Here is a 26,227-nt window from a genome sequence, read left to right as displayed (position 1 = left end):
TCACATTCTCACTGCATTGTGGGCCCTCCTCTCGCTGTCTCGAGCCTGAAACAGCAGCACCCCGAGGGCCACCAGGAACAAGCCAGCAATGCCCATGCAGATGAGATTCTGCACTGTGTAGTCTTGGAGGAGAGAGGCTAAAAAAAATGGGGGTAAAGAGGTCATAGAGGTCAGGGCAGACTCAAATCACCCAAGTCCCCCTGAATAACCACCAGGGTACCTGCATTTCATTGACAGAGTTTGACACCCTGAGCATAGTCCCATAACTGAGATTTTCTCCTAAGCTCCAGTCTTGGCATATGAATTGTTTTGTGATCATCCCAGAGCATCAGCTGCTCCAGAGGAAAAGAAAACAGATAGGATGTGAATGAGGGGATGGGGGGATGCTCAAGTCCTCTCTTTTCTGATCCTGAATGGGCCTCTAACACCAAAATTGCCAGACTTTGTCCCCAAGGTGAGCATTTCGGGTGTCTTACTTTGAATTTTATTAGAAAACAAAGGTGAACATGCAGGAATGTAATTTGTCTTGAAAGTCATGGCATGAGAGAGTGAAGGGCTTGGTCTACCTGCTCATTGCTCTGTCTCAGCTAATATCTTTTATCTGTGACTTGGGAATATAATTTCCATGTGACCATTCTTTCAAAAATAAATGATATCATATGTACAACACAGAGTTTTTGGATCATGCATTAACATAACCCATAAGTATTCATTCATTTTGTAATCTAATAGGAAGATTGATAAGAAATTAGCAAAATGATAAAATAAAATATTTAGATGAAGACCTGCATGGAGTTACAGGCCTCGGTATATACAAGATAGGCTCTCATAATGTGACAAATAAAATTCCAGGAAATATAAGGACCTCTGAGAGGGGGAGGGCACTGACATGATTTCCTATGAGAGGTGTTTTGGAAAATGACCTGATTCAGCTGACAACCTGGTGCTCATGGAAATAGAGCAGAAGTCCTGCCATCTCTCCACGCCCACGTAATGACATTGGTCCCCGGTGGAGACAGGACATGCTCAGAGTGGACTCATGTTCTTTCTCCCATGAGCATTCACTGGCACCAAAGCTCTCAACTGATTTAGCTTTTTCAAATCTGGGCCGTATAGGCTTCTGCTGTGAAAGGTGAGAGGACCACATCCCAGATACGGAAGGATTCTGTCACTGGGAACGTTTCAAGGAGGCTGAGCCAACTGCACTTCAGCCTAGACTCCCAGTGGATCCTCAGTCACCCTGACCCAGACAACGGAGGCCCCCTTTACTCTGTCTTCCCCTGTGGGCCTCAGTGCACAGGTGCCAGGATGACGCCGGACCCTGGAATCAGCACCACGGACAGAGGCAGGTCTGGCGCCCACTCTTTGCTCCCCACCCGAGCTGGGCATCTTCCCCTTCATGCATCTCCTCTCACACTGACCAGACAGGACCCAGTGACCTCAGCGCTACTTGAGACATGCGGTCCCATCCTTAAGTCTTCACCGTAATCCCCGGGATATTAGAAACAAACCCTTCTGTAAATATGTGATGTGTTGAAGCATAAACTCAGAAACTAGCCCAAGACAGGTGGAGTCTGTGTGTCTGCTTGGCTAGGAGCACTCCGCTACCCCATAGACATACAGTTTGCTCATGTGGGTGAGGGTCTGTAGACCCAAAATATTGCATGAATCACGTACCAGAGGAGAAAGTGGGACTGTGCCTGCCTCTTCATGTCCCTTATAGTCCCACTTACTTTCCCCAAATGCTGGTCCTCCACCCTCTTCAGTCTGTTCCATGCAAACACCCAGTACCTCCTGGATCCTCAGACGGGGAGAGGCCTAGAGAGGGGGGGACACCTTATCTTCTCTGTCTCTTTATGGGGTGAGATTCCCCCTATTGGTGACTTCACTGTTTCTCCTTTCTCCCCATCCCAGCCCAGAGCTCTCCTGGGACAGAGTCTGCTCCCTCAGTGGACAGGGTAGGAGTCCCTCACCTGAGACCGTGAGCTCCAGGGGTTCACTGGGCTGTGACAGCAGGTAGGGGGAGGTGCTGCGGGAGCTGTAGCACCTGTAGGTGCCATTGTGGCCCGAGGTCACTGGAAAGATGACAAAGTTGGCCTGAGAGGGGGCGGCCGTGTCCTGCAGACGAAGCTGCCGGGGAGGACCCAGGGACCCCTCCCTGTGCAGGTGGAAGGTGTCAGACCCGACCTCGGATCCACACCGCAGGGTCACGTTTGCTCCCACGGGCACTGAGGGCCCTAGCTGGGCTGAGTGGGAGGGTTTTGTGTAGTCCTAAGGGGGAGGAGGGGTGTGATGTCCATAGAGCCCCCCCCCGCATCCTCTACCCCTGGTCCTGAGCTGAGGGACCATGTCATTCCCCAGGGACACGGCCGGGGCGCCTCACAGCTCCTCTATGTCCCTCTGGGAGGGTCTCCTTCATCCCCATGACCCACACTCCTCCTTCCTTACTCCTCTCCCTATATCTCAGCCCCTCCCAGCCTCTGCTCCAGGTCCCTCACCTGCACCCCACATGACCACGGTCACCCTGGGCTGAGCCCTCAGCAGACAGGACAGGGCCGTGCAGGGTCCTCACCTGCGATCAGGATGTCCAGGGGGACGCTGGGGGCCGACCACGCGTGGGAGAGGCTGAGGCCGCAGTAGCACCTGTACCGGCCCCCGTGGGTGCGGTTCACCCGGCCCAGGGGGAAGTCGGGGCTGGGCTGCCCACTGAGACGCTGGGGGGCTGGGGGCCCCGCGTCCTTGGTCAGAGCGAACCTGTCACAGCCGGGCTCTGAGCGACACTGGAGGGTCAGGCTGTCTCCTCGCAGCAGCAGTGCGCCCGGCTGGGCCGAGAGGGAGGGCGCCCTGTACACGCCTGGGGAGGGGGGTCGTCAGCACCCAGGGAGCACGCACCCACCACCTACGGGGCCGCAGGGAGAGTTCTCCTGGTCCCTCCCTGAGCCTCCCCCTGTGGTCTGTCCCCAACACACAAGTGTCCCTGACCCCACGACCCCCAGGGCTCTACTAGGCACAATGTTCAGATCAGTTACTTGGGTACAGGAAAGAACAGAAGACAAGTGTGGGCCACCTCACCTGTGACCTCCATGTGCAGAGGGTCACTGGGGTGTGACCACAGGTTGGGGTAGGAGCTCGGAGACCCATAGCATCTGTAGGTCCCCCCATGGGAGGAGCTCACGGGGCCCACAGGGAAGGTGGCCTGGGTCCACCACCTCCCAGCAGAGAACCTCAGTTCCGGTTCCATGCTTCGGGGCGGGTCAGCCCCTCCCTCCTTCAGCAGATACATGGTGCCCATGATGTTCCGTGATCTGCACACGAGGGACACGTTCCCTCCTGCGGCCACCATAGGTCTGGGCTGGGCTGAGAGGGAGGCGGCCTCATCCACTCCTGAGGGAGCAGGAGGACAGGAGGTAAAGGGACCGTCAACCCACCTTCCCCAGGTGTGGGCTGTGAGGAGTGAGGCCCCTAAAGCCACACTGTTCCCTTCAGCCTCTGAGGAGGAGCCCGTAGTGGGGAGTGGACCCGGGTTCCCCCTCACCTGTCACCACCAGGAGCAGTGGGTCACTCCGCTCAGACACTGTGTTCCCTATACTGTAGGCACAGTGGTATAGTCCTGCGTGGTGTGCGCTCACGGACTGAATGAGGAACCCAGACTTCCTGGGATCCTGTGCCGTCCTCATCAGCCAGGGCTCAGAGCTCTTCCCTATATACAGAGCGTAGCCATTTGCCCACAGAGGCCCCTGACACCAGATGGCCACAGGGCTCCCCCTGCTGACCACGGGGCCTGGGTCAGCCCAGATGGCGGGTTTGGGGAGGACTCCTGGAAAGGAAGAGACATGAAGTGTCAGGGGTGTCCTTGTTCCCCCAGTTTCCCCAGCTGTCTGTCCAAGGTCGCTCCCACACTGGTGACCATCAGCAGAGACCCACTGTGTGCCCCCAGATGCCCAGTGGTGATTTGGGGCTGAAGCAGGAGGTCTGGGGGAAAACTCACCGGCGTAGACCTGGTCCCATGGGCCCCAACACAGCCCTGGAAGAGAGTGGAAGTGAGATTCCCCCCCACCCAAAACAGGGGCTCCAGAACTGCTCTGGGCCCCTGAGCACTGGGGTCAGACCTGGGTGAGCACACCTATCCATCCTCTCAGGACTTCTGTCCCCACTCAGCCTCCTCGGTCCTGGGTCCTCTTTGGGAAGCTTCTGTTTCCCCCCAAACTCACCGAGGCAGAGAAGGGCAATGAGGGTCGGGGTCATGGCTCTGTCTCCCAGGGTTCCCGGTGTCAAGATGGCATATGAGGTCCACAGAGCCCAGTAGGACAGACAGACACACTGGAGTGATGAGGTCCTGGCTTGTGGGACAAATCACAGTTTCCTTCTCTGCCACAATCTGGTGGAGGAGACAGCAGGCTCTAGGAACTTTCAGACCAGAATGAGTCTCAGCAGACCCCACCACACACCTGCCTCTGCCTCATGGGAAACGCAAATCCAGAGCGTGACACCTGTCCTGGAACAGGAGGGGAGAGGACACAGGGCAGGACTCTGGTGCATCTCTACTTCTGTTGTAGCTCCGGCTTTTCCTTTTCTAGAACCCACATAACCTTGGAAATTTCACTTCCCTTTCCCCAGACTCTAAATACAAATCTACTTCCCACCTTTCTCCATCCCCGCAACCAATGGATGTTTCCTGAGCAGTTGCCTGTCCTGCATGAACTTCACTGGGGGAGGTGACCTCTACCCCCGGACACTCTCAGTGCTGATCTGTGACACCAGGCAGCACAAACATGTAGGCAGTGGGTGATGTGGGTGTCGTTGGTAATTCGTGGAGAAGGAGAAAAACAGGACAGAAAAAATCAGAGGGCACCTGGCACCTTAGTCATGGAGTGTGGGGACCTGCTGGTGAGGGACGGACCGGGACACCCTGGGGGTCAGCACAGGGTGCTGAAGAAGGGGGTGATTCTTCTACAGACATGTAGTCACCAGCGAGTGCTGTGCCCTGTCACATGGGCCTCTGCTCCCAGCAGGTGCTCCTGGGCTTTGTCTTCAAGGTATTGGAAGCCTGTTCATTACTGGGGTGTGTGAGCAGATTGTTGCTTTGAGAAGATTACTCTCTGTGGGGAATAGACCTCAGAAGTGGGGTGTGGGTGATAAGCTGTGATGGAGTTCCAACTTGTTCTCACCCCTATGGAATGAGCTGCTCAGTCCGCTCAGCAGTTTATGACAATTTCTCATGAAAGCCAAACACAAACCCCACAACAGAAGTACATTTGATGCTGAGTGAGAGGCTGCCGGGAGGTATCTTTGTCATTATCTGGTCTGGGACGTGTGCCGAGGCCTCTGCTCTGAGCAGGTTGGCTCAGGGGCGCCATGACAAGGACCGTGTGGTCACAACCCAGGTGTGAGGGTCTGGGGAGGGGGGGTGGTCACTGGGATGGGTCTGGTTTGCTGGCAGGTATGGGGACGCGCCCTGGCTTGGTGGAAACTCTCTGTCCTGCAGAGGCTTCAGGATCGTTGGTGCGGAGAACTGAGTTGACCCGGACACTGATTTCTGTCTGGGAGGAACAGAGGTGGCAGTTCTCTCTAGAGGAGAAAAGCCTGAACTCCTTTTCCTTGTGCCTTTTATTGAGAAGGATATACAGTCAGGATACACAAGTCACCAATTAACCCCAAAGGCTTTGGTTACTATTAACTTCGAGGGATTACAGATAACAATGGAAGGGGCACAGTGACAGCTTTAGGTCAAGGTGAGCTGGAGTCTCGTGCTAGAGAATGACCAGGTGTAGATTTTCATACATTTTTTTCTGCCTGTGATTTTGGACATTCTGTTTATGTTAAGGAGGAGATACACAGAGCAAGGCAAGCTTCACAGAGTCTTGTATGTCCTTCAAGCCTGACTTCTCACGGGAACCCTTGGTGCAACTATTGGGCCATGCCTGCCTCCAGCTTTCCCAGTTTTCCAGTTGAGACTTACAGGCCTTTTGCAAGGCATAGCACACAGTGGGGCTACAGTTCCCAATAGCACAGAAAGCCATCCTCTACAGGGAGGAGGGGGTTCTGCTTGGGGTGGAGAGTTGGGCTCAGCCCGCTCGTCAGCAACAGGCACCGTCAGGCAGAGTGACTGGGTGTGGCTGCAGCGAGGGCACCCTGTGGGAAGGATCCGTGCAGGGGAGGAGCCGAGACAGGTGAGCTCAGGTCCCCGAGAGAAAAACACTCCTCTGGTTGGGAGGGTCCACAGCAGGTCAGCGAGGAGGGTGAGGGGGGTCACACTTACAGGAGGTCCTGGGTCTTCATCTGAGGGGATGGTGGTGGTGAACTGGTCCCAGAAAGAAGGCCTGTGGTCAGAGCTGTGGGCATGTCCCTTGGATGGCATGAGGGGTGTAAAGGTGGAGGGCCCATCCCCTCTCTGTCCTGGTTTCGTGCAGGGGTCAATGGGACTGTCTCAGGACTGAGGACTGCAGGGAGTAGGAAGAGGCTGAGGAGCCTCACACTTCCTCTCTCTGACTCCCGCGTGTCTGTGAGCAAGAGACCTTCTCCGTCTCTCCCGTCCCGACCGCTGAGGCCCATCTGCTCCTCAGTGCCCTTCTCTGTGCGTGAGGGACTCCTCACGTGACACTGATTCCACCCCCACGCACTGGGCAGAGACACCAGGTGCGGACAGTTCACAGGCTGTGATTACAACGTGGAGAAGCACCGACTGATCGCCTGTGTTGACCAGTAACTTCCTCTCTATCTTCCTCATCGCAGAGACGTTGAAAGCTCAGCTCTCATGGTTGTCGTGAGGAGCAGCAGCACCTGAGACATGAGGACGCTGCATCTGGTGTCATTTCTGGGGCATGACGCACGCATGAGGGACTTGTGCAGGAAGCGCTGCTTGGGAGATGCAGGCCTCCCCCACTTCAACCGCCAGCCTGAAAGGGCCTCAGAACTGCGGGTTGTCCTTGGTTGAGTGACAGGTGAGCACAGACTGAAATAACAGAAATGCGCTGCTCACCCTGGAATTTGCACCCCCACACCCCAGAGTGAGGGGGGGCTCCCACCAGGGACTGAGCCCTGAGCACTGGGCCCTGAGGGCATCTCAGACCTGGGGGGCTCCCGCCTCCCATGAACCGGCACGGGGACCGGGTGCAACTTCTAAGGTAAAAGGGACCCACAGGGAACCATGAGGTTGACTAGCATTTGTTTTTGATGAAGTAAAATTCACAAAACATAGAATTAAACCGTTTAAAGCATAGAATTCCCTGGAGTTTAGTAAATTATGATGCTGCACCATCACGTCTTTCTAGTTTCAGAGGTTTTCATGCCCCAAAGGAAAACACCAAATCATCCGGCTCCCATATCTCCTGCATGTCAGCCCCTGAGAAAACACCTGATTTCTGCCCCAATAGGCTCCCTTCTCCTGGACATTTCATATAAAACCACAGAAATGCGATCTTTTATGTTTAGCTTTTTATTAAGCTGCATAAGTATGATGTTCACCCACAATATGGCAGGTGCCAATACTTTGTTCTTTACATTTAAAAAAACTTTCTGAGTATTGAAGACACCACATTTGTTAATATGAATGGGATCTGACATGAAGGGGTGTAGATGTGAATCCAAACCAGCCATGTCAGTGACTCTCAGGCCACAGGGGTGAGAACAGAAGGGCAGTCAACGGGAGTCCGCGATGACCACGAGGGACAGCCCCACAGTGGGATGGAGGAGGCGACTCACCAGGAACATGAATTGCGTTTCCTGCCCCCAAACCTTGCTGGCCACATCTGCTCCCCTGGACGACCTCAGCAGCAGCTTCCCCAGCTGCGGCCCAGACTGTCCTCCACCATATCCCAGGTGATCAGATGGGCTCCACGCTCCCCCACTCTGATCGGTGCCCGTCCCCTCCGTGCTCACGTCCTGGCTGCAGCGTGGGCCCGCCTCTCGCTGTCTCGTACCTGAAGCAGCAGCACCCCGAGGGCCAGCAGGACCAGACCAGCCACGCCCATGCGGATGAGGTTCTCCACCGTGTAGTCCTGGGCGTGGGAGGCTAGGGATTGTGGGTAAAGAGGTCACAGAAATAAGAAAGACAGAAGTAACCCCCGAATCATGGTTGTCCTCCCATAACACCTGCCTCCCTCTAACAGGACATGACCCTCTGCCCCAGCCCCGTCACTGAGGAGTTCCCCTGATCCCCACTCCTGGTACCTGGGCTGTTCTGTGATGGGCTGATGGTGCCGGCTGCTCCTGAGAATGACAAAAGGTAGGACCTGACCCAGCCTGTCCCTGCGTTCTCAGATCTAATACCCGCTTCTCGCAAAATAGGCTCTGTGTTGTCCTTAGTGACACATTTCTCTGCGGAGGAAGGTGCCCTCTGCAATCCTCGTCACTCACGCGAATGCAGATCCCCATTTCTCTGTCCCGGTGGAACCTATTTTGGTGGTTCCCCACATTCAAAACAGTTTTCTCTCCTATTCAATGCATCTCTCCTCTATTCTGGTTTCAGTCAGGGACCCAGGACCATGTCATTTAATTGCTTTGGGAGGAGAGTACCCACTTATTCTATAGCTGAGGCTGCAGGTATTGGAATGAGGGGATGGTGGTCTTGGATTCCTATGTCAGGAGCCCATTGGATTGAGGGTCTGGGCCTGACCCCTTTTTAACAAGTTCATTCCATTCACCTGGTGTTTCATAATTATTTAATCCATCGGTAATAATTCTTCCCCTAGTCAGGACTGCCTACCATAGGATATGTGTGCGAGTTTATTATGCTTGTATGTAATTTACATGTATGCACACATATGTGCACATATACACTCTTTCACATACAAGCACACACAGATCTATTCGTATTATTTGCAAAAGTTAGTGCTGAGTCAGTACATCATTATGACAGCATTTCTGGTTTTCTGTGGCTGAGCAGATTAGTAGCAAACATGTGAATCCACACAGGATGAAATATGCTGGTCAGATTCACACACACACACACACACACACATACACACATGCGCACTGAGGGAAGGAGACTATATCAGGTGCAAGGAGGCAGGTCTGCTCTGGGCAGTGTCAGGAGTGAAGGTCTTCCTTGAACGTGACCGTTGAGCTGATTTCTGAACGGGGAGGAGGGGCTTGAGCAGCCCCGTGAGGACCCGTCGCCCTCCCTGAGCCTCCCGCTCTCACTGCTTCTCACTCCCAGGGCCTCTGGGCCCAGAACCCTGGCACCTCCTCCCCTGACCGACCACCAGGGCTGCCCCTGAGACCTGCCTCCCCACTAAGTCACTCAGGGGTCAGGATGAGTCGTCCTCACCTGAGACCAGGAGCTCCAGGGTGTCACTGGGCAGTGACCACACTTGGGGGGTGTTACCGTAACAGCCGTAGCATCTGAACGTCCACCTGCGGCCGGGGGTCACGGGGCCCACGGGGAACAGGGCCTGCACCTGCCCACTGGGGTGTCGCTGTGAGTCCCGGGTCCAGGGGATCCTGTCCTCTCCTTCCTCGGTCAGAATGAACCTGTCAAATCCCCTCCATGAGTGACACTGGAGGGTAACGTTCCCTCCTGAGGTCACGACAGGGCTGGGCAGGGCTGAGAGGCTGGGTTTGCTGTACAATCCTAGGAGAGAAGGAGGCAGCGAGTTAAATGGGGATCACACCTCCCTCATGTCCCCCAGGGCTGTGAAGGGGAGACACCCTGAGAACACCCCCTTCCTGAGGGCAGAGCCTGAGGCTGGGACTGCTGAGTGTCCACTCACCTGTCACCACCAGCTCCAGGGGGTCACTGGGCTCTGACCAGCCAGCGGGGCTGAGGTAGTAACAGCGATAGCTCCCTGCAGTGTCCTGTATCATGTATGTGATGGAGAACTTGGCCTTGTCCCTGGGCTCCAGTGGTTTGTTTCTGTCCCAGGGAACTGGGCTTCCCTCTTTGTCCACACGGTACTCCTCAGCCTCCAGGGTCCCCTGACACCAGATGGTCACAGGACTCCCCCAGGGGATCACAGGGCCTGGCTCAGCCCAGATGGAGGATTTGGGGGGGATCCCTGGAAGGAACCAGGGGCTGGGTCACAAGTCATTTCCCAACCCCAGTGCCCAGCTGTCAGCCCCGAACATCTCAGACGTTCTTCATCCGTCAGCCCAGACCTGCAGTTCTCCACCCCCAACCTCCCAGAATGTGGCTTCTTATCCCAGTTAGGAGAGGGACCTGGGACCCTGGGGCGACTCACCTGCCTGCACTGGGGTCCGCAGGCCCATGCTCAGCCCTGGAAGAGAGGCGCTGTGAGAGACCTGCCCTGAATCCTGAGAGGGACCCTCCTCCCCGTGAGCCCCGAGTCCTGGGTCCTGGCAGAGCAGGGCTCCGCCTCCCCCTCCTCACGTCTCACCCAGGCAGAGCAGGGCCGTGAGGGTGGGGGCCATGCTGTCTCTCCTCTGTGGACTCCGCTGTGCAGAAGGAAGAGGCCCCGGTGTCCTCAGGGTAGACAGACGAACAGGGTGTGGTCACTGGGAGGCTGGCCCTCCCTGTCACGGGGTGTCTCGTTGGCAGCCTCTCAGGAAGGGGAACAGGGTCTCCCCAGGAGCCCGGCCCTCATTCCCATAGTGAAGCAGGTAACAGCTCTCGAGCCTCCTGAGATGCGCCTTGCAGGTGAATCGACTCAGGGCATGTCCTTCCAGGTCAGAGCCTCCCCCATGTGCCCACCCCTCAGCTGTCCATAAGTACCTGCCTGTGTGTCCTCCCCGTGGACAACGGCCACCCAGGCCCTGCAGGTGCTTCAGGAAGACGTGGTCCCTGTGCCTGCAGAGCTCAGACCACAGAGACACGTCCCCCTCTCGCTGTGCAGGCAGGTCCAGTGTAACCGTGACCATGAGCACCAAGGGCACATAGAGGGAAGGAGGGGAAGGATACGCGTCCCTTCCCCTGACCCCAGAGTGTGGCTTCTCTTTCTACCACAGCCCCTCCTGAACTTCTCCTTTTTTTTGGCAACAGCGTCCACCCACTCCTTCCAGGAAACCAGCCTGACTCACTCCTGCTCCTCTGAGCCCGTTCCCTGGGCAGAGCTGTCCCCACAACCTGCGTTCTGCCCTCTGGTCTTCACCCCTTGAGGACAATGAGTGGGTTAATGCACTCATTTGGGTGACAAAGCTCATTCTTAGTTAAATGCTCCTCCACCATCCATTGCCCTTGTGTTATTGAGCAGTAATATTTGGTCTCTGGGCCTCAGTTTCCCCACCTGCAACGTGTAGTCATGAACCCCCACTCATCAGAGCAGCTGTGGTTATCTGTGTCTGGGACATGGAGGGACCCGTCCTTGCTGATTTACAGATCCGATGAAGATGTGTGGGCTGAGAAATGAGAGGATCACGGTACCTGACTCTACAGTCAAGGTGGACCATAGACAGGCCCCCTCAAGAGCCCCCATGTGCTCCTAATTTCTGAAATACACACCAGGCTCAATGCAGAAAAGGAGAAGTAAAAGTTCCCAGTATCACAGGCACCTACCACAAATAAAACAGGCCAAAGCTGAGTGGCCGCCAATGCCTGACATGAGCAAAGGGTCATCTGATGGGTGGTTCCACTCTGTGGTCAGAAAAGATTCTGCCGGGTACTCCCACGCAGGGAGGGGACTTGGGGCAAGAAGGCAGTTGGAAGAAGTGTTTCCCCCTCCCCAGCTTTGGGGGTGGGTGTTGGGATATCTCTGTCCACTGATGGCCCATGGTCAGCACTGAGCCACGTCCCCTGTGTGTCTGAAACTGAGTCAATCCAGTCTCATCTGACATGGGCGTCTGTGCAGGTGTGAGTGTGATGCTCACACTGGACCCATCTTTTCTTTCTTAAAAATATTTTATTTATTAATTTTCAGAGAGAAGGGAAGAGAGGGAGAAAGAGAAGGAGAGAAATATCAGTGTGTGGCTGAGCTCACCACCACCACCCCCAACTGGGGACCCAGCCTGAAACCCAGGCATGTGCCCTGACTGGGAATCAAACCTGCGACCCTTTGATTCACCGGCCAGCACTCAATCCACTGAGCCACACCAGCCAGGGCTGGAGTCATCTTTTCCAGGCACAACATGGTCAGATGCTAAGTTTGGGGAGCGCACACCGCGGGGTGGGGTACGTTAGCCCTTTCAGGTCTGAATATCAGGACAGAAAAATCTCTATGGACAACTGGACGTGTGGGAAGTTCATTTCCAACAGGAATGGACATCAAGAAGAAACCCTCCAAACGACACCTGGTGGTGTGAAAGGCTGTCTACAGAGTCATTAATGGGACTGAGATTTCTGAGAAAACACTAGGAGTATATGAAACTCATTTTAACACAAGCGTGTTCCAATATGCAGGAAAAATAAAGAAGGAAATTTAATTCTTTAAAAAAATTAAAGGTTATTATATAGAAGAAGACAGAATTTTGTAAACAATTAGGCACCTACTTTAGAGGTAACAGAATAAATGACAATCTGATTTAACACGCTGCCAATATTTGGTGCAGCATGGGGACGATAGGGCTGCAGGTGCAACGACAGTGGGAAGGGAACGCGGAGGGAGCTCCGCGGGACGCACTACGCGGGGCCTGGAGTAGGACATGACGACACAGGGGGACCAGACGGAGGGAGGCCCACGGGGTGGGGGTTGCAGGGGCAAACGGGGAGCACGGCGTCTGCTGCGGCCCTAGGGGCCCCGGCTACGGTTTTGCAGAGAAGCAGAGGGAACGCGCAGAGCCCGGGAGCGTGGGTGTGGGAACGAACGGTGAGTCCTCACGTTCACGGCGAGTGGGAGAAATTGACAGACGCTGACCTTCAGACAAAAGCAAACCCTAGAAACTAAAGGCAGGGGCATAAAGTCATGGTCTAACTGTGAGTGAAGAACTCTGCACTCGCCCAATGCGACGGGAGCAGCGTCGGTCCCGGGAGCCGGGGGGCGGGGGGTGCCCGGGCCCTGCTGTCGCGGCCGCCCGCTCCCGAGAAGGCGAAGGCGAGCGGTCAGGCCCCCGCGCTCTCCGAGCATCCAGAACACGCCGTCGCTACAGGCTGGTCGGCCGTCAGCCCCGCCGCCGCCATCGGCTGCCGTCGCTCTGACTCGGGCACCCCCAGCGGCGCCCGTCTCCCCCAAAGGCCCCTCCCTGCGGCCCAGTTCCTTCGGGGCACCCGGCGGCCTACACTGTCCGTTCCTTCCTTATGCGGACTTGGCCTCGGCTGGACCGCCCGCGCGGACGGACGTATGCAAATGAGGCGCATGCAAATTAACCTGTCCCCCGCTTCCCCCAGAAGAAATGAAGATGGGCTTTGCTCCTTCCCAGAAGAAGTGCTGAGGGACCTAGCGCGACACACAGACCGGGAAAGTGGGGAGATGTAATAACCTGTTGACTGTGTTGATGTGTGGACTCACCCTAACCGGAAAGTGTGTTTTTGGAAAGATGTGGAGTTGGCGCCCGCAGATTTGTGATAAGCGCTCTGGAGAGACCTTTTAGCGGATTCAAAAGTCTTTTTAATTCATTTTTCTGTTTTTCTTTCAGTTCTTTTTTGTCTTCTTCTCTTTTCTATTTTGCCTCTTTTTTTCTTTTTACCTATTCTCATACCCCTGGCTGGTTTGGCTCAGTGGATTGAGCGTCGGCCTGCGAGCTAAGTGTCGCTGGTTCGGTCTTCCAGTCAGGGCACATCAGAGAAGGAAAACTCTGACTCCAAAAAACCTCCGCTGCCTTGCGGCATACCTCTTCAGGGGAAAGGCTAAGGGAGTAAACCCCGACAGAAAATCCGGAGCCGGAGTCCCTAAGGCGGTTTGACGTTGTAGTCAACACCGGCAACTCCTGCGGCGCACCTGAAGCCAAGCTGTATTGACTCCGTCTTTCCCTTGGACCCTTCAGCTGCGAAGAGAGGGGGGATCTGCTGCATGGGCAACAGCAGACCCTCCATATCACCCTGCCCAGGCTCTGTAGCTTCAGTTTCACTGGAGAGGACACTCCAGCGTCATCGCAAGATGTCGACTCAACACGGGAGGAGACAGATACCGGTTATAAGCTCATCCGATTGGCGAAGGAAACGAGCCCCAGGGGTCTCCTCTGACGGTGGGAGAGGTCATCGCACCTCACTGGACAGCTACCGCCTGCCTCAAGCTGGGCAGCCCCCACCCCCATTAGGTGCCGTCTCGCCACTGGGTGCGTGGGGATCAGAGAGGCGTCTCTCGAAAAATGGGCCACAAAACACTCGCACCAGGCAATTCCAAGCAAACAACAAGAAAGAAGCCTCCAGCTCTTCGCCTCGCTAGCTGGAACATCAGGACCATGTGTCCCGGACTTACTGCAGACCTTCCGTGGATCAATGGTGCCAGGAAAACCGCCGTCATCGACAGGGAACTGGCACGACTAAACATCGACGTTGCGGCTCTACAGGAGACCCGGTTGGCCGACAATGGAACTATCAGAGAAACCAACTACACCTTCTACTGGCAAGGGAAGTCTCCGGACCAACCAAGACAGCACGGTGTTGGGTTCGCTGTGAAGAACATGCTTGTTAACTCCATAGAGCCACCCACAGGAGGCACAGAGAGATTACTTACCCTCCGATTGTCAACAACTTTCGGCCCAGTCAGCATTCTTAGCGCGTACGCCCCAACCCTCTGCGCCACCACCGAAGAGAAAGAACAGTTCTACCATGCACTGGACGAAGCGTTATCCAAGATCCCCAGAAGTAACGCTCTTTATCTCCTTGGAGACTTCAACGCAAGAGTAGGAGCCGACCACATGGCCTGGCCCACCTGCCTTGAAACTTTGGGAGAGGAAAGATCAATGAGAATGGTAAGCGACTGCTTGAGCTTTTGTGTCACCATGTCCTGTGCGTGACAAACACATTCTTCAAGTGCAAAGAGATCCACCAGGTGTCATGGAGGCACCCCCGCTCCCGCCACTGGCACCAGCTTGACCTCGTCATCACCAGAAGAACGGATATTGGCAGCACCCTCCTCACCCGCAGCTACCACAGTGCAGACTGCGACACGGACCATGCCCTCATGGTAAGCAAGGTGCGCATAATGCCGAAGAGGTTGCACCACTCCAAGATGAACGGTCGCCCACGCATCAACACCAGTTGTGTCAGCAACCCAGTTAAGACCCAGCAATTGATCAACAGGATGGAAGATGCACTCGGCGAGGGAGTGGTGGCAGACGACATTATCGAATCCAATTGGCCACATCTCCGCGACGCCATATACAACTCCGCCATTATTGCTTACGGGAAGAAAGAGCGGAAGAACGCTGACTGGTATGAGGCTCACTGGGAAGAAATGGAACCCGTGATCGAGGCTAAGGGGAAGGCCCTACTGGCTTACAAGGCCACGCCCACTCCCAGTACACTTCAAGCTCTACGGGCTGCCAGGAACAAAGTCCAGTAGACCGCCCGCCACTGTGCCAACACCTATTGGCTAAATCTGTGCAGAAGCATCCAGGAAGCCACCGATATAGGCAACGCACGAGGAATGTATGAGGGTATCAAGAAGGCAACAGGCCCAATCCCCTCCAAGATCGCCCCCCTTAAGTCCAAGACAGGTGAGGTCATCACTGATCAGGAACAGTAAATGCGGCGGTGGACCGAGAACTACCTCGAGCTGTACGCAACGAGGAACACTGTAACAGACACTGCTCTTAACGCCATCCCAGACCTACCAGTCATGGAGGAGCTAGACACCCCACCTACTGCGGCAGAGCTCAGCAAAGCCATCGACCGCCTCGCTTGCGGGAAAGCACCAGGAAGCGACGGAATCCCTCCAGAAATCCTAAAGAGCAGGAAACCAGTCCTGCTACAGCCGCTCCACCATCTACTCTGTCTCTGCTGGAAGGAGGGTTACATCCCCCAGGATATGAGAGACGCCAACATTATCACCATGTACAAGAACAAAGGAGACCGCAGCGACTGCAACAACTACCAGGGCATCTCTCTTCTCAGCGTCGTCGGCAAAGTATTCGCCCGGGTCGCTCTTGCCCGCCTGCAGACCCTTGCTTCCCGCGTCTACCCAGAGTCCCAGTGTGGCTTCAGAGCTGGCCGATCAACAGTGGACATGATCTTCTCCCTAGGCCAGCTGCAGGAGAAGTGTCACGAGCAGCATAAACCCTCTACCTCGCCTTTATCGACCTCACGAAGGCGTTTGATCTGGTCAGTCGAAGCGGACTCTTCAGCTTGCTACGGAAGATTGGCTGTCCACCACATCTGCTTGCTGTGGTCATGTCCTTTCACGACAACATGCACAGCACGGTGTCCTACAACGGCGCAACCTCTGAGGCCTTCCCAGTCAGCAGCGGAGTAAAGCAGGGCTGCGTCCTCACGCCTACGCCATTCAGAATCTTCTCCATGCTCCTCCAATACGCCTTTAAGGACTGCAGCGAGGGTGTCTTCATTCACACCAGATCCTATGGCAAGCTCTACAACCTGGCCCGTCTACGAGCCAAGACCAAAGTCAAAGAGGTGCTCATCCGTGAGATGCTCTTCACCGATGACGCAGCCTTGACATCACACTCCGAAGAGGGACTCCAGCAGCTAGTCACTTGCGTTTCCCACGCATGCAAGGAGTTCGGACTAGCCATCAGCCTGACGAAGACGAACGTTATGGCTCAAGGCACGGGGACTCCCCCATGCATCACCATCGACGGATACACCCTGGAGTTGTCAACGACTTGACTTACCTTGGGTCCACCATCTCGAGCTCACTGTCAGTTGACTTGGAGGTCAACCGGAGAATCGCCAGGGCAGCCACAGTTATGGCCAAACTGAACCGGCGAGCATGGAACAATTCCAGCCTCACTGAGAAAACCAGACTGCGCATCTACCAAGCCTGCGTACTCAGCACTCTCCTCTATGGCAGCGAGACGTTGACCACCTACGCAAGGCACGAAAGGAAACTCAACAGCTTCCACATGAGGTGCCTGCGACGCGTCCTGCATGTCGCCTGGCAGGATAAGGTCCCCAACACCGAGGTGCTGAAGCGAGCCAACATGAGCAGTTTGTGTGCAGTTCTTAGTGAGAGACGCCTCAGGTGGCTCGGCCATGTCAAAAGAATGGATGCAGGCCGTATTCCCAAAGACCTCCTCTACGGCGAGCTAGCAGAAGGCCAGAGGATGACAGGGCGCCCGAAACTGCGGTTCAAAGACATCTGCAAAAAGGACATGACACAATGCTCCATCAATCTCAACACATGGGAAGTTCGAGCAGACGACCGCCTAGCCTGGAGGCTCGCGGTCAGGCAAGGTACGTCACGCGCAGAGGCTGCGCGCAACGAGGAGGCAACCCAGAAAAGATCGAGGCGGAAGCAGCGTCAACAGCAGCAACAACAGCCATCTGCCTTCACCTGTACCAAGTGTGGCAGGGATTGTCACTCCGGAGTCGGACTGCACAGCCATTCTCGGCGGTGCAGATAGACACTCAGGAAGCTACGCCATCGTCTCTCGAGATGGACGGCTGCCGACGACGATTATGGAGAAGCTCAATGAGCTCAGCGGAAACTACAAAGAACTCCAGAAAAACTACAGTGAACTCCAGAAGAACTATAAAGAACTTACTGAGAATTATACCAGCATCAAAAAGGACATGGAAGCTATCAATAAGAGCCAGGAGGAAATGAAGAATACGATCTCTGAATTGAAGAACACAGTAGAAGGAATTAAAAACAGGCTAGAGGAAGCAGAAGATCGGATCAGCGAGCTGGAGGACAACGTAGACAAAAACTCAGACAGTGCAACAAAATGAAAAAAGGCTGAACAAGACTGAAGAGGCTCTAAGACAGCTGCAGGACAACATGAAACGTAATAATATCCGTATCATAGGAATTCCAGAAAGAGAAGAAGAAAAGCAAGGAATAGAAAACCTCTTTGAAAAACTAATGACAGAAAACTTCCCTAACATTAAGAGAGAAAGAACCATGCAAGTCCAGGAAGCACAGAGGGTCCCAATGAAGATGAACCCCAACAGGCCCACTTCAAGACACATCATAATTAAAATGCCAACATTCAAAGACAAAGAGAGAATCCTAAAAGCAGCAAGAGAGAAACAACTAATTACATACAAGGGAGCTCCAATAAGGCTATCCTCAGATTTCTCAGCAGAAACACTACAAGCCAGAAGGGAATGGCAAAATATATTCCAAGTAATGAAAAACAAAGGCCTACAACCAAGAATACTCTACCCAGCAAGGCTCTCATTCAAAATGGAAGGTGAAATAAGGAGTTTCCAAGACAAAAGAAGGTTAAAAGAATACATCTCCACCAAACCAGTATTGCAAGAAATGCTAAGGGGTCTGCTTTAAGAAGATGAAGAAACAGAGAGAGACAGAGAGGAACACGAGTACAAAGGGGGAAAATGACAATGAATAAGTACTGAAAGAAAGAAGGAACTTCTACCATTTGCAACAACATGACTGGAACTAGAGAGAATTATGCTTAGCGAAATAAGCCTGGCAAAAAAAGAAAATTACCTTATGCTATCACCTATTACAAGAAACTAATGAACAACACAAACAAATGAGCAAAATTGAACCAGAGGTATGTAAACGAGGAATAAACTAACAGTAACAAAGGGGGAGATGGGAGGGAGAGAAGGGCTAAGAAGAGGAAGGGTCTAGTCAAAGAACATGTATAAATGACCCACGGACATGGACAACTGGGTGGGGACTGAATGTGGGAGAAGTGGGGGCAGGTGCAGGGAAGCAAGAGGGGGAAAAAAGTGAGACAACTGTAATGGAAAAACAAACAAACAGAAAATTTTTTAGTGGGGGGAAAAATAAAAATATAAAGAATAGAAATGCAAGTTCAGTGAATATTAGAAGGATGAGGATTTTCCTTCACACTGTATATTTTTCTCCCTATCTGATCCCTCCAGAATTTGGCATTCTAAAGAAGTAAGTAATGACCTAACTTCCTTTGCATAAAACTAATAAGACCAGTTGTTAATAGAGGTTTTGTTTTTTCTTTTTTAACTAAGACTTTGAATGGAAAGTCATGCCTAAAGGAGACATGCCTGGGCTTTGGTTGTTACCAAAAAGCCCTGAGCAACTGGGACTGACTTTCAAAGGTAATAAAAGTCCACAAGATAGAAAGCCTGGTACCTTGGATGGATGAGCGGTCCATAGCAATCTTTCCAGGGAAGGAATGAGGTTGTTTTCCTGAAAGATGGCTAGAAGGGACCTTAAGGCACAATGGAAAACCAGGAGGACCTGGAAAAGACAGGTGTTTACAGGCAAGGCTGAATGCCAGGTATGTGGATCTGCTTCTGTGCCTTGAAGGGGAGACTGAAGGTCACCCTAAATGTTCCTTGCGTAAGTTCCAGCAAAGCAGAACTACAGATCATAAGCGATCATTTGCTGCTCTTGTTGTGTTTATGCAAATGAACAGGATAAATTAAAAATGGACTTAATGCAGTCCCTTTAATGACAAGGAGGGTAATCTTAGGGAGAAAAATCAAGATTCAAGGAAGATGACAATGCCCAGTGGTAGACTATAAAGTAGTGCAGCTAACCATCTTTAAAGTTTCTTTTCATTTAAAATTTGTTTTCATTTGAAAGTTAAAGTATGTCTGTGGCATTATCAAAGATGTTTAATTTACAGGCAAGAAGAATGTCAAATGCCTTGCAACTGGAGGTCTTTCCGATAAGACAGTCCTTCAGATTTAGAGACTTGTATGTGGGTTATGTTACGTAAATTAACATGGGTTTTCTGTTTTCAAAGGGCAAAAGCCTACGATCTCATTACCTGAGTGATTGTCTGTATGTATAGGCCTCACTTAATCCTGTCTGCATCGCTGCCTCCTGAGACTCAATGGTTTGGCTGAACTAAGTGGCTGAGTTAGTGAAGAACGGGGTGGTCTGTGGGCTTCACTTTAAAACTGGTTTCTCTTTTCTATCCTAATGGCTTGGACAGAAAGAGCCCAGAGGCCTGAAAGGGGGGAAACCTAAACTATTTCCCTCAGTCCAAACTAAGTATAATGGGCAAAAGGGTTTTGGACAGGTGAGATGTACCTGGAATACCTTCCTCCAAAGAAGCCCTTATTTTCCCTAATGTGGGACATTGAAAAATTAATACCTGTCTTTTGTCATCTAGTGGTTATGGATTGAATGATGTCCTTTAACCCTGTTGCCCCCAGAATACAACGAGGATGCCAGCCTGTTAAACCAAGCATGCCGTTGACCAGAGACAGCCAACCAGCCTGGAGTCTGCACGATCCTTCCCCTTGTGGGAAAGTCACCCTCCCCTCCACACCCCTACTCTTATTAGGGATTTTTTGCCCAACGGGTAGGTAGGACGACGACCATGTCCAGCCTGAAGTAGCTAGAGGAGCTCGAGACCTTCGTCAATTGTCCTTTATAAGATTGTAAAGGGTCTTAAGTCTGAGAGGGAGGGATTGTTATTTTTTATTGTTAAAATATTTAACTAATTAATTAATTATTTGTTAAAAAGAAAAAGAATATATGAAAGGGTGAGGAAGGAGAGCTTGTATGTACGACCCATGGGCATCGACTTGGAGAGGGGATTGTTGGGGAAGGGGGGTGCTGGGCGGAGGGGAGCAAAGGGGAAAAAATTGGAACTATTGTAACAATATAATCAATAAAATATACTTGAAAAAAAAATAAACAAAAAGACCAAAGAAAAAATAAAAATAAAAAAATAAAAAAGATTTTCATATTGTTATTTTGTTACAAAAAGACTATCATTTTGTTGTAATTACTTTTTCTTTTTACTCTGGGGTTTATTTCTTTTTAAATTGACTTTATTGGGGTGACATTGGTTAATAAAATTATATAAGTTTCAGGGGTACAATTCTATAATACATCACCTGTAAATTATACTCTGTGTTCACCACCCCAAGCCAAGTCTCCTTCCATCACCATTTATTCCCCCAAATGCTTTCCCCTCTTGTAGTCGCCATACTGGGATTGTTTTATCTTTGCTGAATCTCTTTCCCGTTTTCTCCCAGCCCCCAATCCCCTCCCCCTGACAGCTGTCAATCTGTTTTCTGTACCCATGAATCCTTTTCTGCTTTGCTTGTTAGTTTATTTTGCCCATTAGATTCTACATATAAACAGTCATGTGGTGTTTGTCTTTCTGTGACTGGTGTACTTCTCAATGGAATACTACGCAGCCATAAAAAGGAAACAAGATGTTTTGTGTTGTTACAGCATGGATGGACCTGGAGAATACAAGTTCTTTTTAATTGCATACTTTTATTAAAATATAACCGGAGGCAATATTATATAAGCTTCAGGTGTACAGCACTGATTTTCTACTTGTGGATCTTACCATGTGCTTCCCACGCTAAGTCCAGTAAGCAAGCGTCCTGTGCAAAGTTATTGCACATTACTGACTATGTTCCCCTTGCCATCCACCCCTCTGCTGCACCCCCTCCAGCCACCATCACTTATTCTTCCTGTTTATGGGTCTGTTTTGTTTTGTTTGTTTGCATGATGTTAAAAATTCTACATATAAGTGAAATCTTTCTCTGTCCGAATTATGTCACTCATCCTGATACGCTCTAGGTCCATCCAGGTGGTCACAGATGGAAGGATGCATTATTTCATACGGCAGATTTTCATTCCATTGTGTGTACAGGCCACAGCTTTCTAACCAGTGGTCTGTGGTTCTAACAGTTTGATGAGATCTTTTTCTAAACCCTTGATAGAATAGCTCAGGCTGGTGATTTTTAAAGGCTTTTTATTTTCTGATAATTCACTCCTGGTTTTTACTGTTCTCACTTCACAGGTTTGACTTGTAATATTTACACAATCATTTACTCTAAACTCTTCACTTCTGTTTTGGTTCACACATTGGTCATTGAGAAGTCTGCTTGCTTTATTCCCAAAATGTGGGGATATTAGTTATCACTAACTATGAAATCTGCGGACCCCCGCAGGGTCCCAGGAACTGCTGGGGGCCCATGTCAGGCCTCCAGGCTGGCTGGGGTCACTAGCTGAGTGTCCTTGGGGGCAGCTCCTGTACCCTCTGGGGTACGTGCACGCCCCCTCCCTGGAGTGTGGGGTCTGGGTCCATCCTGGGCTAGCGGACAGCCAGAGCAGCGTACATGCTGGGCTCATCTGGGGGCTCCTCTGACGGGGAGGAACAGGGTGCCCTTGTCTCCCGTCTGATGCTCAAATGGTTCACCTGGGCATAGGTCACATCCTGGGGGTTGTCCTTGGACCTGATCTGCTGGAGAGACAGTGAGACCGAAACACGTCCCCTTGGTGCCACTGTGGAAATCCTTCATCAATTCTCTCTGTATCGTCAAGGTGACAAGTTCACTGCAGATCAGATGGGTCACTGTCCTGATGGTGTCTACAGGGACTTCCTGAGCCCTGGGCATCTGGTACTTCCATGGATCTGTTTCTTAACCTAACGCACTGTCTCTCTTGCTCACTCGGCTCCAGCCACACGGCCCATCCGGCTGAAGCAGCATGTGCTGCCTCAGGGCCTTTGCACCTGCTGTTGTCTCTGTTCTGGCCCCGCCCCCACCACACACTCTGTCCCCTGCCCTTGCTTTATTCTCACTAACAGCCCTGGCTCTCAAGGATGCCATCTGCTTGCTTGCCTGCATCTCTCCCACCCACAGGTGAGCACGAGGAGTGTGGGGAATGGGCTGCCCTGTGGCACCTAAATGCAGCTGGTAACCAGTGACCCTGTCACCGCTGCTGCATGAATGCGTGAGCGGGACCCTGGGACCTGTGTGTGTTCACTTATTCATGCCTCCTCCTGAGACCTGGGGCTGCACAAGGTCAGACAGAGGACAAGAAGCCAGCCCAGGGGACCACCTAGGAGGGCCAGGAGACCACAGGAAAGTGGGAGGAGTGAGTCACAGCAGGAGGTGCTCAGAAAGAGAGGTCAGCGTGGACGCTAATGAGAACCAGGTGAGGTGAGGACAGGGAAGGGACCACTGGGGTAAAGGGGGCGGCAGGAAGGTCCTTGGTGGCCTGGACAGGAGCAAGGATCTCACCTGAGGGTCCAGCTGCACGCCCTCCTCAGGCTGTGGGTCCTTCATGGTGGCATCTGTGGGGACAGAATGGGGTGTGTCTCCTGGCAGGTCCCCGGTATGTCAGGGCTGCAGACCGGCCTGCTCCCAGATGGGCCACTAACCCAGGGGGAGGGGAGGTGCCAGGTCACGCAGTGGGGATTTCAGTCCCTCTCCCCACTGATCCCACACCTCCCAGGCTGTCCCCTTCCCCATGAACCCTCCCCCAGGGCAGCCGTCCCTTCCTCTCACAGAGGGGCTCTTCCCGCGTGTTTGTAGCTGGGCTGGAGGACAGAGAGTCTCAGCCCTGGGAGGGGAGAGACCCCTCCCGTGTGATTCCAGAGGAAAGAAGAAAACCTTAACAGACTTGATGGGTGCTTTTCAAATTTCATGAGATTGAAAATGAAAAATTAACTTAAATTTATTTGTATGTCTGTGCTAACCTTGAATGTTTTCATTCTAGATTTTCCTTTTTTAAAAGAACAGATTTTATTTATTTATTTTTAGAGAGAGGGGAAGGGAGGGGGAAACAGAGGGAGAGAAACATCCGTGTGTGGTTGCCTCTTACACGCCCCCAACTGTGCACCTGGCCTCAACCCAGGCCTGTGACGTGACTGGGAACCGAACTGGTAACTATTTGGTACGGAGGCCAGCATTCAATCCACTGAGTCACAGCAGCCAGGGCTCTTTCTAGATTTTCTGATTTGAGATTCTGGAGAAATTTGTTTCTCAGCTGAGCATCTCCATCTTCTTGTCTTTCCTGTGGCAGATGCTCTGCACACCTCTCTCCTGTGGACCCAGCCACCCCGTTCCCTACTCACTTGATGTCCTGCCTTTGTTCTGATGCCACCTGTGTAGGAGGAAGAGGAAGAGGAGGAGGAAGAGGGGCAGCAGCACGACCACTGAGACCCCGATCAGGACGATCCAGTACCGTGGCAGACCTTGGGCAGGAGTGATGTCATCTGTGAGCCAAAGATGCCATTTAATGAGCACCTACTGTGTTCGAGGCACATGCTGGGTCTGTTGTTCGTCTCCTCTGAGCTCACAGACCTCAGGCCCCACCCCCAGTGCCCTGTGGCTCAGAGAGGTTACCCACGTGCCCCAGGTCACCCAGCCTGGATGGGCAGGGCAAGTACAGGACCCAGGATGTGGGGTCCCTGTGCTTTCCTCATGCTGCCCCCCAGGTGGACACCAGCCCTGAGCTCTGGGCTCCTCATCAGCAGGGGGCCTGTCCTGTCTCACATGGAGCTGAAGGTCCTTCCTTACTACCTGCCCCCAGCACAGCAGGGACACGGGAGGGGCAGGGTCGTGGGGTGGACCCTGTGTCTCTCCTGGGTTTTCTCCCCCCCACAGCTCTGACACCCCCTGGGGGTGTCAGGCTGGGCTGGAGCACGGCCTTCCTGAGGTTGTGAGACCCCTTATGTCACCTAATGCCACTTCAGTCCGTGAGCAGGAGGGTGACCAGGATGAACAGACATGAACCCGACGCTCAGAGCAGAAAAGGGATCTCTGACCCCGCCGTGGGAGCAGAAGAGCTGGGACAAGAACCAGGGCCCCCCAGTCCCCCACAGAGACCCTCACTTACCGCTCTGCTGACCTGACTCTGTGGTGGGGGGTCCTCCATCCTCAGAGCCGCCTGGAAATTCAGGATGTCGGTGAGGGGTGGGGGCTGCCTTCTCCCCTCCTGACCCTGGCTCCTCCCCCAGCCTGGGCCCCACATGTCCCTCTGCCATGACCCCCCTTTCCTGTCACCTGCAGCCTCAGAGCCCTGGGGGCCTGTGGCTCCCGGCATCTCTGCCTGACTCCCTACCCTGGGGACATAGCCCATCCCTGAGTGTCCGGGGGACATGAGACCCCTGATGGACCCTCAGAACTTCCAGGGCTGCTCTGTGCTCCGTCTGAGCAGAGGTCTCAGTGACTCACCGGTTGTGGGGATGGTCCTTGTGGGTGGGGATCGTGGGCCCCCATATGGTCCTGGGAAGGGGGACAGAAGCAGGACAGGGTCGGGGACTAACCCTGGAGCTCTCATCAGACGCTTTCCTCCATCAGCTTTGTGGGCCCAAGACACTTCCCTGCCCACCTGTCACCTCTGATCCCAGGGGAGGGGGAGGGGAGGCAGGACAGGGAGGGTCTCTGAGGGGCACATTTCTGCTGTGCGACCATCACTTAGACCCCTCAGTCCCCTCCAACCTCAGATGCCTCCTGGGGACACCACCCCGAGCTGACGGCTCAGGAAGGATGGGGTCAGGGGCCCTCACCTGAGACCAGGAGCTCCAGGGTGTCACTGGGCTGTGAGCACACCTGGGGGATGTTTCTGTAACAGCCGTAGCATCTGAACGTCCACCTGCGGCCGGGGGTCACGGGGCCCATGGAAAACAGGGCCCGGAAGAGCCCAATGGGGTGTGGCTGTGAGTTCAGGGTCCAGGAGAGCCTGTCCTCTCCTTCCTCAGTCAGAATGTACCTGTCAAATCCCTGCCGTGAGACACACTGGAGGGTCACGTTCCCTCCTGAGGTCACGACAGGGCTGGGCAGGGCTGAGAGGCTGGGTTTGCTGCTGTGCAATCCTAGGAGAGAATGAGGCAGTGTGTTAAATGGGGCTCACACCTCCCTCATGTCCACCAGGGCAGGGCTGTGAGGGGGAGACACCCTGAGAGCACCCCCTTCCTGAGGGCAGAGCCTGAGTCTGGGTCCCCTGAGTGTCCTCTCACCTGTCACCACCAGCTCCAGGGGGTCACTGCTCACTGACCAGCCAGCGGGGCTGAGGTAGAAACAGCGATAGCTCCCTGCATGTCCCTCTGTCACGCGTGTGATGGAGACCTTGACCCTGTCCCTGGGCTCCAGTGGCTTCTCTCTGTCCCAGGGCGCTGATCTTCCCCTCATGTCCATATAGTACTCCTGAGCCTCCACGGTCCCCTGACACCAGATGGTCACAGCGCTTCCCCAGGGGATCACAGAGTGTGGCTCAGCCCAGATGGTGGGCTTGGGGAGGGTCCCTGGAAGGAACCAGAGGCTGCATTGGAAAGGGCTCCCCCACCCCCCATTCCCCCACTCAGCCCACATCCCTCCTCATTACCACCTCATGCCAGGACCACTTGCTGCCTCCCGAGCCCCAGGGGTGAAGTAGAAGGTGGGACAGGGACCCTGGGGAGGACTCACCCTTCAGCTCGCGGGTTTTCTGGGCCAGGCTCAGCCCTGGAATAGAGTCCCTGTCAGAGGTTGGCCCCATCAGTGCCCTGTGCCCTCCTGCGGCCCCTGCCCGTCCCCACACTGACCGAGGCAGAGAAGAGCAGGGAGGATGGACACCATGCC

General features: G+C 53.5%; 1 protein-coding gene across 1 annotated transcript; it reads right to left on the bottom strand.

Moving 5' to 3' along the window:
* LOC149995462 (paired immunoglobulin-like receptor B) lies at window positions 1-26,227 on the bottom strand. The gene is made up of 17 exons (XM_090259237.1): window positions 26,191-26,227; window positions 26,075-26,110; window positions 25,627-25,911; window positions 25,177-25,482; window positions 23,740-23,859; window positions 22,904-22,956; window positions 21,978-22,122; window positions 10,179-10,322; window positions 9,711-9,995; window positions 9,276-9,571; window positions 7,879-7,997; window positions 4,449-4,495; window positions 3,536-3,817; window positions 3,073-3,384; window positions 2,573-2,854; window positions 1,974-2,246; window positions 1-137 (listed from the first exon to the last, which is right to left on the bottom strand). Exons 1-17 carry the CDS (start codon window positions 26,222-26,224, stop codon window positions 1-3), a joined length of 3,156 nt encoding a protein of 1,051 aa, XP_090115363.1. The 5' UTR covers window positions 26,225-26,227.

The sequence above is a fragment of the Furipterus horrens genome, unplaced genomic scaffold (assembly GCF_987537825.1).
Source record: "Furipterus horrens unplaced genomic scaffold, mFurHor1.1.pri manual_scaffold_13, whole genome shotgun sequence".
Classification (NCBI taxonomy): domain Eukaryota; kingdom Metazoa; phylum Chordata; class Mammalia; order Chiroptera; family Furipteridae; genus Furipterus; species Furipterus horrens.
The sequence above is the reverse complement of the archived record's forward strand: the minus strand, read 5'-3'. Positions and strand labels throughout refer to the sequence as shown.